The sequence below is a fragment of the Electrona antarctica genome (assembly GCF_951216825.1).
Source record: "Electrona antarctica genome assembly, chromosome: 1".
Lineage (NCBI taxonomy): Eukaryota > Metazoa > Chordata > Actinopteri > Myctophiformes > Myctophidae > Electrona > Electrona antarctica.
Genome location: NC_136806.1, coordinates 4227872 through 4242848, shown reverse-complemented (window position 1 = coordinate 4242848; position 14977 = coordinate 4227872). Strand labels below are relative to the sequence as shown.

The following is a 14977-nucleotide window of genomic DNA, read 5'->3' as shown; positions in this document are numbered from 1 at the left end:
TCCTGTCCGAGACAATGTCAGACAGTGGTGCCGTGCCACGGCTACCCCGGCTCCTCTCATCACCGTCTCGCCGTGCAGATCTTCAACTAATAGACCGAGAATTAATTAAAACAGTTTCAATGTTGAACGAAAGTGCTGGAAATCATTTCCCTGCATTAATGACCCAAGGAAGGAAGTGATGTGATTTTTAAGGACTTCTGGAGCTCATTCCAATCAAATGGCGCACTGACAGAGAATGCTGCTTTGCATTTGCATACATTTGCATTTGCATGCATGCATACATACATACATACATACATACATACATACATACATACATACATACATACATACATACATACAGTGGCGTGCACAGACATTTAGAGGGGCAGGTGCTCAAGTGAAAAAAGGGCACCTTGTGCAGCGCATGGAACCGGCCGGTGGCCTTAATAGATCGCAGTCCCGCCCCCTACCAGGGCCCAGGAAATGATTCTCCGTTCATTTTCCTCATAGACATTTCAAAAAGTATTTATTTAAAGACCTTTTAAGCCTCGTACAAAGCCAACTCTTGTCGTGACAAATCATGACAACAAACACAATTTTTCGGGTTGAACAAAGAATTAGAAAGAAGAAGAAAACACTTTTTTGTTGTTTTTCTTCTTTGTAATTATTTGTTTGGTCCAAAATATTGTGTTTGTTGTCATGATTTGTCACGACAAGAGTTGTTTTTGTACGACGCTATAAATAAATAAATACGTTTCGAAATGTCTGTCATGAAAGGGGGCAGGACTGCGACGCTCTATAGTGTGAGATTTATAGTTTTTCGGGCATAAATAATATATTAAAAGCTTTTTTTAATCAAGAATTGATCAATGTCACCATGGTCCACATACTGTACAGTGTACAAAAAAATAAAGTTTTTTTTTTCTTCTGAAAAGGGCACATTGCTATTCAGAGGGCAAGGGCAGGTGATGCTCTAGCACCCCCTAGTGTCTATCTGTGCACGCCACTGCATACATACCCTTTTGAGTTTCCACTCGACAGCGCCGACACACTACGGGCAGTGACAAGAAGACCGTTACGGTCTGTTCAGTGTGTTCCTTAGCCCTCCGTTACGGTCTGTTCAGTGTGTTCCTTAGCCCTCCGTTACGGTCTGTTCAGTGTGTTCTTTAGCCCTCATGACGGTCTGTTCAGTGTGTTCTTTAGCCCTCATGCATGCTCTGATGTGAGCCAGGGACATTTTCCATCTCGGCCAGATATTAAAAAAAACAAAAACAAGGATTGGACGCAAACGGCGTCATCCTTCCCATATGGAGCCGTGCATCATATCAGCCTTAGCTGGATCTTATCCTCCCCCTCAATCCACATCCTGGGTAATGAAAGCATTTGTCACGACGAGCCGCAGCGAGGCAGAGAAAAAAGACGGATGAATAAATGTCACCATTGTTCATCCAAATACATCCTAATAACACACATTGGAGATATGTGATGTGTGCATTTGTTTTGCTTCCCTTCATGTTTTTTTTCATCTCATGCATGTATATGTCGTCTATTTGTTTTCCCCGGGAATGGTCGTGTCTCAGTTGTTGCCTTGTTGTTGCCGCCGCTGTGTTTTGTAGATAAACTAAAGTGAGAGATTGTTTGTAAAAAGATGGTACCTTCCTTTGGCCCGCCTGCCTGATTATTACTGTAACATGGAAATGGTTTACAAGCAGATGAATAATGCAAACAGAGCAGTGGCGACAAGGGGATGCGCTTGGTTATTGTAAGGGGATGCGCTTGGTTATTGTAAGGGGATGCGCTTGGTTATTGTAAGGGGATGCGCTTGGTTATTGTAAGGGGATGCGCTTGGTTATTGTAAGGGGATGTGCTTGGTTATTGTAAGGGGATGCGCTTGGTTATTATAAGGGGGTGCGCTTGGTTATTGTAAGGGGATGTGCTTGGTTATTGTAAGGGGATGTGCTTGGTTATTGTAAGGGGATGTGCTTGGTTATTGTAAGGGGATGTGCTTGGTTATTGTAAGGGGATGTGCTTGGTTATTATAAGGGGGTGCGCTTGGTTATTGTAAGGGGATGTGCTTGGTTATTGTAAGGGGATGTGCTTGGTTATTGTTGTTAGGGGATGCGCTTGGTTATTAAGGGGATGCGCTTGGTTATTGCAAGGGGATGCGCTTGGTTATTAAGGGGATGCGCTTGGTTATTGCAAGGGGATGCGCTTGGTTATTGCAAGGGGATGCGCTTGGTTATTGTAAGGGGATGCGCTTGGTTATTGTTGTTAGGGGATGCGCTTGGTTATTGTAAGGGGATGCGCTTGGTTATTGTTGTTAGGGGATGCGCTTGGTTATTAAGGGGATGCGCTTGGTTATTGTAAGGGGATGCGCTTGGTTATTGTAAGGGGATGTGCTTGGTTATTAAGGGGATGCGCTTGGTTATTGTAAGGGGATGCGCTTGGTTATTGTAAGGGGATGCGCTTGGTTATTGTAAGGGGATGCGCTTGGTTATTGTTGTTCGACAGAAGCACAACGTTTTTGATTTTTGTCCATCGCAGGGCATTCTCTTTTTTTATTCTGAATTACTCCCGCAATTTACATTGCATTATCCCATTTTGGGTGGGAACCCCTTTAGTGTGCAGCGGTGGCCGAACGGTTTGCGGAGCGGTCTTGATACCGGAAGGTCGCCAGTTCGTATCCCCGGACCGGCACGTTAAAATTACCACCGCTGAAGTGCCCTTGAGCAAGGCATTGAACCACTACCATGAAATGTTCTATGAGCAGGGCCTGGCTGGAAACAAGTATCTGATGCTTAGTCCAGTTACCCTGGGTAAATATAGTAACTTTGCTTTGCTTTGCTTTGGTGTTAGCATCATGTTATGCTTTAGCTATTGAAAAATAGCAGATCTACAAGCTCATAGCGTGCCACTCGGTGGCGCGCTATGAGCTTGTAGATCTGCTATTTTTGAAAGATCGAAGAACGACTGACATAGAAACATAGCTTTTTCAGAAAACTGTCAGGATGTAGAAGACATTTTTAGAATCTGATCTCAGTCCAAAATGCATTATCATAGTTTACCTTCGCAATCGCTGGATTTTTCTAGCGTAGTCTTTTGATTCTGCTTTTCTTTGTCTTTCTTTTTATATCTCAAACATTTTTTCACACGGCTGTTTCTGCTCGGCTTTGTACGTCAACACAAAAAGCTTGAAATCCCATTATTATAATAATTGTGGTTCACAAAATGCTAGAGCACTTGGACTGCCTGAATTACATTTGTAGTTTGTTGTTTTTCTTTTGTTCTTATCACCTGCATTCGTAATTCTGAACCATTGGCCACCGGGCGTTGTTTTCAAGTGAGCTATTTTCTTGTTGAATCCCAGTAAGAGTAATAGACACTAGACAGCACTCCTAAGTCCTTCTGGTACTTTTAATTATCATAGTTTACCTTCACAATCGCTGGATTTTTCAAGTGTAGTCTTTTGATTCTGCTTTTCTTTGTCTTTCTTTTTATATCTCGAACATTTTTTCACGCGGCTGTTTCTGCTTGGCTTTGTACGTCAACACAAAAAGCTTGAAATCCCATTATTATAATAATTGTGATTCACACAATGCTAGAGCACTTGAACAGCCTGAATTACATTTGTAGTTTGTTGTTTTTCTTTTGTTCATATCACCTGCATTCGTAATTCTGAACCATTGGCCACCGGGCGTTGTTTTCAAGTGAGCTATTTTCTTTCTGAATCCCCAGTAAGAGCAATAGACACTAGGCAGCACTCCTAAGTCCTTCTGGTACTTTGTTTTAATTAATATATGCACGAACAGTCAACTTTCTCTGTTAATCTCCGTGAGCCGTGTATACCATACCATACACCTTTATTTATATAGCACGTTTAACCCATTTAGGCCTGACATCGAAATTTAAAAAATAATCTTCTAAATCATCTGAAATACCCATGTTTCTATGTCAGTGGTGCTCAATATTTCATGTCAAGAACCCAAATAAATGTATTTGGCCGCCGACCCCCATCTGAAATTATGTTGTTCCTGCACAGGGACTTCCCCAGAAGCAAAGATTTGAGTTAAAAACGCTGAAAAAAATATATATTCCAAATTTGCGCCACATTTTCACGATTTTTCAAAAATAGCAGATCTACAAGCTCATAGCGCGCCACTCGGTGGCGCGCTATGAGCTTGTAGATCTGCTATTTTCCAATAGCTAAATTATAACAATGTTTAAAACACCAAAAGGGGTTCCCGCCCAAAATGTGTTAAATATCAACAAAGTTGTACCAAAGTGCTTAAACCACAACTTAATTTAAAAACAAGCAACATACAGTGTCACTTTCAACATCAAAAGCAACTCATACTATGCTTGGAATTTAAATGCCAATGCTCAAGAAGATAGGTCTTGAGGCCTGATTTAAACGCCCTGTGGGGGCTTGTCTTATGTGCAGAGGAGCTGCCACTGCAAAAGCCCGGTTTCCTCTGAGCTTCACCCTGGTTTTTGGCACCACCAGGAGAAGCTGCTGGTATCCGGCAAGCTGCATTAATTAGGGCGGTTGTGGTTCAGGAGGTACGTACAGCAGGTCGCCCAATGATCCGTGGGTCGGCGGTTCAAATCCCGGCTCCTCCTCCTGTCCACATGTCAAAGTGTCCATGGGCAGGACGCTGGCGGGCGGTGTTAGCTTGCCACCGTTGGTGTGTTGAATGTGGGAAGTGAGGACGCTGGCGTCGACTGTTCGCTGCTTCACCCAATGTATGAATGAATGGACCGTTGTAAAGCGATTTGAGTGCTTTGGAAAAGCACTATGAAAATGCAATCCGTTATTATTATTACATACAGACTGAGAGTGCTCGTTTTTGTTTTCTTTTTCTGTTGTGTGTGTGAATCCCAACATGCAGCGGGTTCCACGTTCTTGAACCCGGACGGGGACTCGGGAACGGAGGCCGACAGCGAGCCTCAGCTGGCCTTTTACACCGACCCGAACCGCAGCAGGCGCCGGAGTCGAGGTATGAGAAACGGTAACGCCAACAGCGCGTGGGGCTCCGGGGGTAAGGACGAGAACCTCCGCAATACACCTAATAACACATCCATGTTCTCATTGCCATGACGCATGATATGACTCACATGATGCCAAGAAAATTAACCCATTTTGACCTGAGCAAAGATTTGAGTTAAAAACGGTCCCTCTGCAAGAATCTATATTCAAAGATTTACGCCACATTTTCACGATTTTTCAAAAATTTTCAACAGCTAAAGCATAACATAATGCTTACAACACCAACAGGGGTTCCCGCCCAACATGGGTTATAAAGCACCATATTGTGTCTGGAACATCATGTGGGTGTGTGGTTTGACAATGACTCATACGAAAAATAAGGAAATCTAGCAAAACTAAAATACTGTATTGCATTCATGGCATAGGGCCAGGGGCTCCCAAACAGCTTTAGCTCGAGACCCAAAAAGTGCATTTTGGTGTCTCTCTGGGACCCACCCTTTTTAGAGTGGTGCAACCACTCCCTTACGGACTTATGTGTGTGGGTGGGTGCCTGCCTGGCTGGCTGGCTGGCTGGCTGGGTAGGTATGAGCATGAAAACAGCATGGTTGTTTTTCACCACCTGTGCGCAACCTAACACACACACACAAACACACACGCACATATTAACTGTATATATGATGATGTCGGGTGTGCCAGTACAGTACAGTGACAGTACAGTACAGTAGAGGGTACAGTAGAGGGACCGGCACACAGTAACTGTCATTTCTCAACCGTTTCGAACACGGGGCGGCACGTCAGAACCGGCCCGGCCTGGGGGTCTGTAACCCCCCCCCCCCCTCCCCCGAGAACCCCCACACGGAGTTGCACCACTCACTTCACACGGGTGTGATTTTTTTAATTAAAACAACTTTCCGCTTCCACCCCGAATTTGAACCAGGAATCCTGACATTGCTGTCCTGACATTTATACCATCGAGCCTGCCTGCTTGCTCAGGGGATAAATTGAATCTCGATCATCAGGTCAAAATGTGTGGCAGATCCTGCATGTGTCTAGGTGAGACAACATGACCTTTGACCTGATCTAAATGTCTCAATAGGAGACAAAATTCAAACCACCTATAAGTTCTAGAAAAATAGGCGGTGATCCGAGCACTCAAAAAGGTAAAAATGAGGAGAGGGTGGATAAAATCAAGGTACTTTATTTAGAAAAGTTAAAAACAGCTGTTTTTTTTTTACTTTTCTTCACTTAGGCCGCTATCATTTATTGAAAAATTAGGATCTAATTCACGCCAGCATTTTTTTAATTTGAGCTCTTATTTTGAAAAGCCGCCATTTCCGGTCCATGAGCAGTATGTCTTAACCTAGGAAACTACACGGAGCGGACAGGCCTTGTTTACCATCTGAAGCCAGACCAGAGCTCCAGATCATCATATCTGTGCCGTCAAAGAAACGCTGTTTTGACCAAAATGCCATCTGGGACAAGGAATAGGAGATACAGGCGATTGAAAGAAATGGATAGAATGGATTATTATGGCGACGACGATTTAAGATGGACGATCCAGTGCTGTGCTAACAACACAGCTAGCTAACCGGCTAACGTGAGTAGCATTATGGCTCGAGCAATCGAACGCGCCATAAAAGCGCAATTGCCGTAGGCCGTCGCCAATGGCGTTAAGCGTCAGTATCAAAATTAGGCTTCAATTGACTTTAATTGTCGGCAATGGCGCTGAAAGTATTAAAGTACCTTGTTTTTTATCCACCCTCTCCTCATGTTTACCTTTTTGAGTGCTCGGATCGTCGCCTTTTTTCTAGTATTCCAGTCCCACGGATCTTTCTAGCACCAGTCGATTTATTTTTACTTTTATTGCACCTCCATCGAGCACATGCGGGTTGACACTCTCTTTGTCACCTATAATTTATTGTATTTACCTACTTTACCATACAGATTGGACAATATTACATTTAATTCATAGAAAGAGGAGGAAGAAATCATCCGGACACTTGTTTCTAGAGCTCCACGAGACTTACTTTATTAAAGGCAAAAATGCAACGTTTCGACCCCCTAGATGGTCTTATTGAGATTATGTCTCGCCTTTTTAAGATGAGCTGCAACAGGATTGCGTTCATCACCAGTTATTATCCAACTCCTATGTTCGGTAATCCTAGTGCGTCGAGCACAGGATGTCTGGCTCACATATTCCAACCCACAAGGACACCGGATAAGATTATACCACATGCATGTAATCGCACCACGTATGGATATATATCCCGGCCGGTGTGAGGATCAGTGTTGTTTTCGTCGACTAAAACTGAGACGAAAAAATGTTCGTCGACTACGTTTTTTCACTGACGACAACTAAATGGAAACTAAATGGTGATTAAAACTAAATGGTGACTAAAACTAAGACTAAATATGCTGACAATTTCGTCAACAAATAAAAACAAGACTAAAATGTTAGGAAGGGACTATAGTGGACAAGAGATCCAGTATAAGTCATTTTACAATTGGTTGCATGCTGAAAATAGCCGATCTACAAGCCCACAACGTGTCGCGCTGCGACGCGTTGTGGGCTTGTAAATCAACTATTTTCAGCAAGTGATTATACGACGGCAACAAGGCCCGCCAAAATACATTTTGTTCGACTAAATCGACTGTAGATTTAAAATCTTATGATATTCAGTCGACTAAAACTAGACTAACACTAAAACATTCCAGGTGACTAAAACTAAATTAAAACTATTGAAGAGACTATGACTAAAACTAAAATTATAATTTGCTGCCAAAAACAACACTGGTGAGGATGACTGAAAACCCTATGTTTTTTTAGTGTACGTTCTTTGCACACAGTTGTTTTAGTGTACGTTCTTTGCACACAGTTGTTTTAGTGTACGTGCTTTGCACACAGTTGTTTTAGTGTACGTTCTTTGCACACAGTTGTTTTAGTGTACGTGTTTTGCACACAGTTGTTTTAGTGTACGTTCTTTGCACACCGTTGTTTTAGTGTACGTTCTTTGCACACAGTTGTTTTAGTGTACGTTCTTTGCACACAGTTGTTTTAGTGTACGTTCTTTGCACACAGTTGTTTTAGTGTACGTTCTTTGCACACAGTTGTTTTAGTGTACGTGTTTTGCACACAGTTGTTTTAGTGTACGTTCTTTGCACACAGTTGTTTTAGTGTACGTTCTTTGCACACAGTTGCCACATCTATTGTTTCCTACCGGTACAGTTGGGAAATTGGAAACACTCCGAGTACCCAAATCTGACCTAACCAGGCAGTCCCTCAAGTTGGAGCTCCATTGATCTCTGCTCAGGCATGTAATTCTCCTCTGTGGGGTGCAGTGGACTTCCATGTTCTAGCCCTGTTGGGACTGGTAATTCTCCTCTGTGGGGTACAGTGGACTTCCATGTTCTAGCCCTGTTGGGACTGGTAATTCTCCTCTGTGGGGTGCAGTGGACGTCCATGTTCTAGCCCTGTTGGGACTGGTAATTCTCCTCTGTGGGGTGCAGTGGACTTCCATGTTCTAGCCCTGTTGGGACTGGTAATTCTCCTCTGTGGGGTACAGTGGACTTCCATGTTCTAGCCCTGTTGGGACTGGTAATTCTCCTCTGTGGGGTGCAGTGGACGTCCATGTTCTAGCCCTGTTGGGACTGGTAATTCTCCTCTGTGGGGTGCAGTGGACTTCCATGTTCTAGTCCTGTTGGGACTGGTAATTCTCCTCTGTGGGGGTGCAGTGGTCTTCCATGTTCTAGCCCTGTTGGGACTGGTAATTCTCCTCTGTGGGGGTGCAGTGGTCTTCCATGTTCTAGCCCTGTTGGGACTGGTAATTCTCCTCTGTGGGGGTGCAGTGGACGGATGTTCTAGCCCTGTTGGGACTGGTAATTCTCCTCTGTGGGGTGCAGTGGACTTCCATGTTCTAGCCCTGTTGGGACTGGTAATTCTCCTCTGTGGGGTGCAGTGGACTTCCATGTTCCAGCCCTGTTGGGACTGGTTTAGGTTGCTGTGCTCCTTCCCACTCCCAGGTGTGATGCATGATCATTAATCAATGATGTTTGTACATATATTTGTTCTGTGTCCTGTCATTATAACATTTGCCTGATGAAGACCCTGTCCTAGGGGGTCGAAACGTTGCGTTTTTTGCCTTTAATAAAGTAAGTCTGGTGGAGCTCTCTAGAAACAAGTGTGCAGATTTGTCTTCCTCCTCTTTGCTTTGATGCCTTGACGTCCAGCACCTAGCTACAGACAATGAGATGCACACAATCCTCTCTGTGAAGTGAGGCTTTCAATTAGACATTTAAAAAATATATATTATTATTATTTTTTGCAATTGTTATGCACATTTATAATAATTATTAAAATGATAATAATACATTTATATTTTACATTTGTGGGATATCTTTCACAGTAATGAATAAAACATGCAGAAGGAGAAGAGACTGGAGCAGCACAGACATTTAGAGCCTTTTATTAGGTGCTAAGTATACAAACACGACTAACGTTTCGACCTTGCGGTCTTCATCAGAGTCAGTTAATTTGTGTTAATTTAATTCAGCCTCTGTGGGGGGTATTTATATGCAAATATCATGACCAATGGCATTGCAATGAACATCAATGATGACGTTTAGGTGAAAAAAAGAACATACAAATAATAATAATAATAATAATAAATTAAAATATGTTGTAGTATTGCAACGCTGGGTGTTGAAGGGATAAATACTGAAGCCAGATATAATAATTAAAGACCTTTCGTTAGAGAGGAGGGTTATAAAAATACAATAAAAAAAAGGTTGCACATCTGCCTTATTTGAAGCCCCTGCAGCTGCATTAACGTGATCAAAGAGAAACGATGATTCCAGGAGACACTACAAAAATAAGAAAAATAAATAAATAACAGCAGAATGTTGACAGCCTGTCCTCAACAGTCTTGGGGGGATTGTTATGTCAGCGAAATAAGCTTTATACGATGTCATAATGAACGCGTCGTGGAGCGAAATGTCTATATAGAATCTAGGAATGCATCGCGGATGTGATCATGTCGCGTTGTGAGCTTGTAGATCAGCCTTTTGTTTTGTCGTACGACGGAGGAGCATGAAACGGGCTTGACCGACTTGACAGACGCTGAAGTTCCCGAGCATGCTCACGTCACGCGGGATTCAGCTCAGCGGTTTGTAGCGAGAGTATAGTTGTCATGCATATAGGAACGCTCAACGATTTAACCCATTTAGGCCTCACGTCGACATTTTAAAAAATAATCTTCTAAATCATGACAGTTTTCTGAAATACCTCATGTTTCTATGTCAGGTGTGCTCAATATTTCACGTCAAGGACCCCACAAATTATATGTAATTGGCTGCCGACCCCATCTGAAAATATGTTATTCCAGGAACCCCTCAGAAGCAAAGATTCAAGTTAAAAACGTTCCCTCTGAAAGAATATGCAGTCAAAGATTTGCGCCACATTTTCTAGTTTTTTCAAAAATAGCAGACCTACAAGCTCGTAGCGCGGCACTCGGTGCCGCGCTATGAGCTTGTAGATCTGCTATTATTCAATAGCTAAAGTATAACAAAATTCTTAAAACACCAACAATGCGTTCCCGCCCAGAATGGGTTAACTTTAAGCGTGACAACAACAACGGCGGCAGAGTCAAAAACATGCCCTTAAATGACCCTGTCATCTGCACGTGATCAACAACTATAGTTATGTCAGCTTTGCGTTTCAAAGTTTACCCTTAGGGATGGTGTTCCTCCCACGAATCACAGCGTTCAGACAGACTCATTTATAGAAGAGACAAACTAATCCAGGGGGATCGAGCCAGTATACGCATGAGGCTAATTAGAAAACTGTGACACTGGCTATTTTCATTGTGTGTGTGTGTGTGTGTTTGTACAGTATGTGCATGTGTGGGTATGCATGCATTCATTCTGTGTGTATGCAGTGTATATTATGCGTTTGTTGCAGTGCACGCATGTACTTTTTAAATGTATGATGGGGTGTGCGTATGTTTGTGTTTGTGGTTACGTGGTTCGTCTTGTGAGACAGTGTTGACTTTGACAGTAAATATAGATTCAGTTTTAGTTTTAGTCGACTAAATATCAGAAGGTTTTAGTCAATTTAGTCAACAAACTATGTATTTTTGGCAAGCCGTGGTGGCATTGAAATGCCTGATTTATACTCGGCTGTGTGCCGAAAATAGCCGATCAACAAGCTCACAGCGTGGCGCGATGCGACACGTTGTGAGCTTGTAGATCGGCTATTTTCGGAGAGTGACACCTTAGTTCTACTGGATCTCTTCTCCACTAGTCCCTCCCTGACATTTAGTTCTACTGGATCTCTTCTCCACTAGTCCCTCCCTGACATTTAGTTCCACTGTATCTCTTCTCCACTAGTCCCTCCCTGACATTTAGTTCTACTGGATCTCTTCTCCACTAGTCCCTCCCTGACAATTAGTTCTACTGGATCTCTTCTCCACTAGTCCCTCCCTGACAATTAGTTCTACTGGATCTCTTCTCCACTAGTCCCTCCCTGACATTTAGTTCTACTGGATCTCTTCTCCACTAGTCCCTCCCTGACAATTAGTTCTACTGGATCTCTTCTCCACTAGTCCCTCCCTGACATTTAGTTCTACTGGATCTCTTCTCCACTAGTCCCTCCCTGACATTTAGTTCTACTGGATCTCTTCTCCACTAGTCCCTCCCTGACATTTAGTTCTACTGGATCTCTTCTCCACTAGTCCCTCCCTGACATTTAGTTCTACTGGATCTCTTCTCCACTAGTCCCTCCCTGACAATTAGTTCTACTGGATCTCTTCTCCACTAGTCCCTCCCTGACAATTAGTTCTACTGGATCTCTTCTCCACTAGTCCCTCCCTGACATTTAGTTCTACTGGATCTCTTCTCCACTAGTCCCTCCCTGACAATTAGTTCTACTGGATCTCTTCTCCACTAGTCCCTCCCTGACATTTAGTTCTACTGGATCTCTTCTCCACTAGTCCCTCCCTGACATTTAGTTCTACTGGATCTCTTCTCCACTAGTCCCTCCCTGACATTTAGTTCCACTGGATCTCTTCTCCACTAGTCCCTCCCTGACATTTAGTTCTACTGGATCTCTTCTCCACTAGTCCCTACCTGACAATTAGTTCTACTGGATCTCTTCTCCACTAGTCCCTCCCTGACAATTAGTTCTACTGGATCTCTTCTCCACTAGTCCCTCCCTGACATTTAGTTCTACTGGATCTCTTCTCCACTAGTCCCTCCCTGACAATTAGTTCTACTGGATCTCTTCTCCACTAGTCCCTCCCTGACATTTAGTTCTACTGGATCTCTTCTCCACTAGTCCCTCCCTGACATTTAGTTCTACTGGATCTCTTCTCCACTAGTCCCTCCCTGACATTTAGTTCTACTGGATCTCTTCTCCACTAGTCCCTCCCTGACATTTAGTTCTACTGGATCTCTTCTCCACTAGTCCCTCCCTGACAATTAGTTCTACTGGATCTCTTCTCCACTAGTCCCTCCCTGACAATTAGTTCTACTGGATCTCTTCTCCACTAGTCCCTCCCTGACATTTAGTTCTACTGGATCTCTTCTCCACTAGTCCCTCCCTGACAATTAGTTCTACTGGATCTCTTCTCCACTAGTCCCTCCCTGACATTTAGTTCTACTGGATCTCTTCTCCACTAGTCCCTCCCTGACATTTAGTTCTACTGGATCTCTTCTCCACTAGTCCCTCCCTGACATTTAGTTCTACTGGATCTCTTCTCCACTAGTCCCTCCCTGACATTTAGTTCTACTGGATCTCTTCTCCACTAGTCCCTCCCTGACATTTAGTTCTACTGGATCTCTTCTCCACTAGTCCCTCCCTGACATTTAGTTCTACTGGATCTCTTCTCCACTAGTCCCTCCCTGATATTTAGTTATACTGGATCTCTTCTCCACTAGTCCCTCCCTGACATTTAGTTCTACTGGATCTCTTCTCCACTAGTCCCTCCCTGACATTTAGTTCTACTGGATCTCTTCTCCACTAGTCCCTCCCTGACATTTAGTCCTACTGGATCTCTTCTCCACTAGTCCCTCCCTGACATTTAGTCCTACTGGATCTCTTCTCCACTAGTCCCTCCCTGACATTTAGTTCTACTGGATCTCTTCTCCACTAGTCCCTCCCTGATATTTAGTTATACTGGATCTCTTCTCCACTAGTCCCTCCCTGACATTTAGTTCTACTGGATCTCTTCTCCACTAGTCCCTCCCTGACATTTAGTTCTACTGGATCTCTTCTCCACTAGGCCCTCCCTGACATTTAGTTCTACTGGATCTCTTCTCCACTAGTCCCTCCCTGACATTTAGTTCTACTGGATCTCTTCTCCACTAGTCCCTCCCTGACATTTAGTCCTACTGGATCTCTTCTCCACTAGTCCCTCCCTGACATTTAGTTCTACTGGATCTCTTCTCCACTAGTCCCTCCCTGACATTTAGTTCTACTGGATCTCTTCTCCACTAGTCCCTCCATGACATTTAGTTCTACTGGATCTCTTCTCCCTGACATTTAGTTCTACTGGATCTCTTCTCCACTAGTCCCTCCCTGACATTTAGTTCTACTGGATCTCTTCTCCACTAGTCCCTCCCTGACATTTAGTTCTACTGGATCTCTTCTCCACTAGTCCCTCCCTGACATTTTAGTATAGTTTTTATTTGTTGACGAAATTGTCAATGTATGTAGTTTAGTTTAGTGATAATAGCTTTAATTTTCATTTATTTTTTTGCTTTGTTTTCGTCAGTGGAAAAAGGTCGTTGACGAACAATGTTCTTGTTCGTCACGGTTTTAGTCGGTGGAATCAATGCGGCTGTGACGGGCAGAGCACGGCTGAGCCTCTCACCGTCTGTTGTCTCAGAGCACGGCTGAGCCTCTCACCGTCTGTTGTCTCAGAGCACGGCTGAGCCTCTCACCGTCTGTTGTCTCAGAGCACGGCTGAGCCTCTCACCGTCTGTTGTCTCAGAGCACGGCTGAGCCTCTCACCGTCAGTTGTCTCAGGGCACGGCTGAGCCTCACCGTCTGTTGTCTCAGAGCACGGCTGAGCCTCACCGTCTGTTGTCTCAGAGCACGGCTGAGCCTCACCGTCTGTTGTCTCAGAGCACGGCTGAGCCTCACCGTCTGTTGTCTCAGAGCACGGCTGAGCCTCTCACCGTCTGCTGTCCTTCACTTTCAATCAAGGGCCGACAGTTTGTCGATGTGGCGTTGCTCTAATATCTCAAACGCTCGGCCTGTATTATGTTATGCCAGCCGACTAGAGGCTATAACTCACACGTCGAATCGAATGTCAAAATGGCTCGTATTCATTTGAGTGACGGCCGGGCTTTGGACACGGTCAACGTGATTGGCAGGTAGGGATTTTAAAACCCCTCGTTCTAAACCGGGCCAGCCGGCATGCAGGTGACAAGCAAGCACTGCATGGGGCTGGGAACGAACGGACGGACCCTGAAGGCTTCCACGGTTTTAAATCTGATACTGTGGAAAGGGATTTGAGCCTGTGTTTGAAATTGATTGATTGAAATATTTATTAACAGTTTGCAGAATTACAGTACATTTCAAGCACAAACTCAATACAAAGACTGTTAACTGTGAGTGGACGACCCAATTAAGCATTACACTTGTTTACAAGAGGGTCCACCTTGTTCAATTTATCAAAACATTTAGAGACGTACAAATAGACACTTCTATATATAGTCAAAGAACAGAACAGGAATTCATCATAAAGGAGGTAAAAAGGGAAAAGGAACATATACAGTGAGGGGGAAAAGGGTTGGGGGGGATTCAGATTTTACGGGGGGCCAGTTTCGAATTGCAGCCGTCCGTAGGTGCCCTTTGAGAGCGGTTTTGAAGGAGACAAGGGATTCGCATGTCTTAATGACTGTTGGTAGGGCGTTCCACATGTGTGACTTTCACAGTGTGGCGCCGTCTAGTGGCTAGTGGGGAAACACCGTCTCAGTTGTCGCAAGCTTCATTAGAAGTGTTCAGTG

The 14977-nt window shown here is 43.9% G+C and overlaps 1 protein-coding gene across 1 annotated transcript in view; it reads left to right on the top strand.

Moving 5' to 3' along the window:
• astn1 (astrotactin 1) overlaps positions 1 to 14977 on the top strand; it is a gene marked incomplete at its 3' end in the record, with an annotated part of 1033675 nt that overhangs the window by 206475 nt on the left and 812223 nt on the right. Inside the window, exons 7-10 of the mRNA XM_079507194.1 lie at positions 4424 to 4505; positions 4872 to 5021; positions 8309 to 8340; positions 13983 to 14144. Of these exons, the coding sequence (XP_079363320.1) occupies positions 4424 to 4505; positions 4872 to 5021; positions 8309 to 8340; positions 13983 to 14144 (426 nt within the window). The remainder of the gene's footprint in view (positions 1 to 4423; positions 4506 to 4871; positions 5022 to 8308; positions 8341 to 13982; positions 14145 to 14977) is intronic.